Genomic DNA, 1,346 nt, shown 5'->3' on the forward strand with positions numbered 1-1,346 from the left:
TGTGAATTTGTCGCCCGTTTTGGAACAACTGGTCCGTTTGGAAATTGAGCAAGGTGCCGGCTACAACGACACCACCACCACTGCCAGTCCACTCTCTGCCCCGAGCACTGCCAACAACGACAACTATTACAAATATTATTGTTCAACTTGGTCCAATTCCAGCGGTAGTGCTTTTTTTCATCACAACAACAACAACAACAACAACAACAACCACGCCTCTGTCTGGTCGACTGGCGACGATTTGTTCAACCAGCATTGTGGTGGTACTGGTGGTGGTTACGACGGTTGGAATGCAAGCGGTTCCTCATGCGGTAGCACCAGTAGCAGTAGCAGTAGCAGTAGCAGCAGCAGCAGCAGTAGTAATAGTAGTAGTACCGGTAGCAGTGATGGTAATAGTCGGCAACAACAGCTCCATTCGTCGTTGTTTTATCCTGGCAATTCAGCCGGCGATTCAGTCTGGTCTCCTGCCGGCATTTGGAAAGAACCGAAATTGGACGTCACAATCAACGGCACTGGAAACAACGGAATCAACGGTGCCACTCCCATCCCCACAACGGTGGGCACAACAACAGCGACAACAACAACAACAACAGCCAGCGGCTGGTTGTTCGGCGACAACTGGGACTCGTCGACTCAACAACCGTCGGTTGTGAAAATTGACGCCGAACCGCCGCGCTACGTCTCCTGCTACATGTCGCCGTCGCAGAGGCTGGCCTGCGAGCAGATGGCCAGCGAGATGGCCAGACGTCGGGCGTTGAGTCGCATGGCACCGCTGTTGCCGATGACGGTGAACCCGGTACTGGCATCGGACGGCACTTTCGGCTTTCTGGCCCCTCGGCCGAATCCTTCCTACTATCACCACCAAGACGACTTGATGACGATGAAGGAGATTTATTGCAGAAACGGCGGCGCTGGCCAGCCGATGGCGCCGCTCTGGTCTGGCGTGCCGTTGTGTTACGACGTGCCGGCGTTCGGTGGGGCCGGTCCTCAAGCTTGGTAACGTTTTCAGGCGGCTAACCCAGTACGTCCTATATGTCGTGACGGGAATAGCGACGATCCTGTGATGATCGAGTATGCGATGTCGAGATTTCGATGCTGTGGAAAAAGATCGAAAAAAGTTCAAAAATGAGAGCCAAACTTATTTTGTTTTATTTCCAAATATGAAATTTTCAAAAATTTTTCATCATACACAGCCTCACAAGTTAAATAGAATTAGTGGGAGCTTTTGTATTAATTTTTTTGTCAAATTTGTGTTCAGAACAGGGGCGCGAACCTCGCCCGCTCACAAATGGGGGAAAAAAAATAACAAGTCCCAAAAAATAACCCATTTCTCCGATGGGGGGGGG

The 1,346-nt window shown here is 51.0% G+C and overlaps 2 protein-coding genes across 2 annotated transcripts; both read right to left on the bottom strand.

Annotated features, from left to right (window-relative positions):
• Nucleotides 1-29: 29 nt before the first annotated feature.
• On the bottom strand, nucleotides 30-415 carry Tsp_14212 (conserved hypothetical protein; the record flags this gene model as incomplete). The annotated part of the gene is given in 3 exon segments (XM_003365948.1): nucleotides 30-123; nucleotides 148-303; nucleotides 319-415. Coding segments are annotated over 3 exon segments (347 nt in total), but the record flags the coding sequence as incomplete, so codon positions are not given.
• Nucleotides 416-426: 11 nt separating this feature from the next.
• Tsp_14213 (conserved hypothetical protein) lies at nucleotides 427-986 on the bottom strand (the record flags this gene model as incomplete). The annotated part of the gene is made up of 2 exons (XM_003365949.1): nucleotides 427-512; nucleotides 620-986. Coding segments are annotated over 2 exons (453 nt in total), but the record flags the coding sequence as incomplete, so codon positions are not given.
• Nucleotides 987-1,346: the final 360 nt, after the last annotated feature.

The sequence above is a fragment of the Trichinella spiralis genome (assembly GCF_000181795.1).
Source record: "Trichinella spiralis strain ISS 195 chromosome Unknown Scfld6815, whole genome shotgun sequence".
In the NCBI taxonomy this organism is placed as follows: Eukaryota; Metazoa; Nematoda; class Enoplea; order Trichinellida; family Trichinellidae; genus Trichinella; species Trichinella spiralis.